General features: G+C 43.4%; 1 protein-coding gene across 1 annotated transcript; it reads right to left on the reverse strand.

Moving 5' to 3' along the window:
• Positions 1 to 233: 233 nt before the first annotated feature.
• On the reverse strand, positions 234 to 900 carry SCP2D1 (SCP2 sterol binding domain containing 1). Its single transcript, XM_039874592.1, has one exon. The coding sequence runs from the start codon at positions 814 to 816 to the stop codon at positions 346 to 348; it is 471 nt and encodes a 156-aa protein (XP_039730526.1). The 5' UTR covers positions 817 to 900; the 3' UTR covers positions 234 to 345.
• Between the last annotated feature and the right edge of the window lie 718 nt (positions 901 to 1,618).

Below are 1,618 nucleotides of genomic sequence, written 5' to 3' on the forward strand. Positions count from 1 at the left end.
AAAAAAAAATCAGGACTTGAGAATTCAATCATTGAAGCATTTAAATCCAACTGTCAAAACTACCATTTCTCTATGTTTGGCTCTCAACATAGCATATTTCAGCATAAATGAATCTAAAAAAAGAAAAAGACAAAAATTTCAGGTGATACACTCCAACACTCTTTACTGATCTAGAACCCTCACTGCAAATTTACACATCAGCAGGAAAGTTAATCAAACTTGAATAGGAAGAATTTGAGTAAAAATATTGGAACCTTTTTGTTTTAATCTTCAGTTTACGCATGATTTTTGCTCAACATTATAAGCAGAAGAAGTTCTGATCACTTTCTGGGTGTTTTTGCATGCTTAAAATTTAGCCCAGTCTTTGAAAACCCTCTCCAGCTTCTGGCCAAGCAGAACTTTGCCACTCACTTTGAACTTGCCAGCAAGGAAAGCCTTCTGAGGATTCATTTTGCCCAAAACCAACTCCATAAAGACAGGTTCCGGGATTGTAAAGACAGTGTCTGCTGGGAGCCTGGCGGATCCTGGATACATATCCCCAGAACCATTCTTCAGATCAATGGTCCACTGCAGAATGGTCTTTCCATCTTTGGTGATGTCCAGCTGAAAGATGGCATTGACTTTCTTTACCAGTTGGGCCCCCACTTCTTTGATGTGGTGGCTAATGTCCTCGAACACTGGGAAGCTCTGGAATTCTGATAGCTCTAGAGAGTGCGGCATGGCAGGTTCCCGAGCTGAACCTAGTTCCCTGAACTGACCCGCCTGAGTTCCATCCCCTGCTTTGATCTTGGATTGATGGTCAATTCTCTTCCACATCTTACTGTGCTGGTCCTCTTGACCTTGCCATCTGGTTTGTGAGCAGCTGTGGCCAGATTAATATCCACAGGTCAGATTGTGACATCAAAGGTGAGGCCTAAGCAGGGAATGAGGCTGGTGTGTGTGCTACAGTCTTATTGGCCAAACAGATGCTAATATGTGACATGGGGTGAGGCCTGAGACAGGTAATTGTGAGGCAGATCCATACCACCACCCCAAACCAATCAGGGCCAAGAAAGATCTGTACCCCATGCTGGGAATATGGGAAACTGGCCTCAGAAATTTCTTTGGTGACATGAGCCCTGTCTTTCCAATGCAGGCATCTCCCAGTAGCAACCCTCACTGAGAAAACAGTTATTCTGATTCCTTTGAAAGTAAAACATCCTTAAGGCATAGATCATGGTGCTGGCTGCTGGTGGAAAGGGAAATACTTTTAGAGTAAAATAGCTTGTCAGAGGAGGAGTCTGCACAGGGCATGCATCAATCAGAAAGCTTCCAGAAGCACATGGGGGGGGGTGATATCCCTAAGATGAGCAGAAGATGATATTGTAGGTCTTAATATGGCCCTTACTCCGGCACTGTTCTAGGAACTGTACATATATTAACACTTTTAATCCCCAATACAACATTCTGTGGTGGGTACTACTTCTTATCCCCCTTTTTACAGATGAGGAAACTGAGGCAAGGAGAAATGAAGTAACTTGTCCAAAGTCACATAGCTAGTAAGTATGGTAGCAAGGTTTGAACAGAGGTGGAATGACTCTAGAACCCACTTGTAGTCTGTCTGCTACTTTCTCATGAC

This window comes from Pteropus medius, unplaced genomic scaffold (genome assembly GCF_902729225.1).
Source record: "Pteropus medius unplaced genomic scaffold, Ma_sr-lr_union100, whole genome shotgun sequence".
Classification (NCBI taxonomy): Eukaryota; Metazoa; Chordata; class Mammalia; order Chiroptera; family Pteropodidae; genus Pteropus; species Pteropus medius.

Bases quoted from the DNA above. Each gene is read 5' to 3' on its own strand.
- SCP2D1 (XM_039874592.1), bottom strand. From the start codon at position 816: ATGTGGAAGAGAATTGACCATCAATCCAAGATCAAAGCAGGGGATGGA.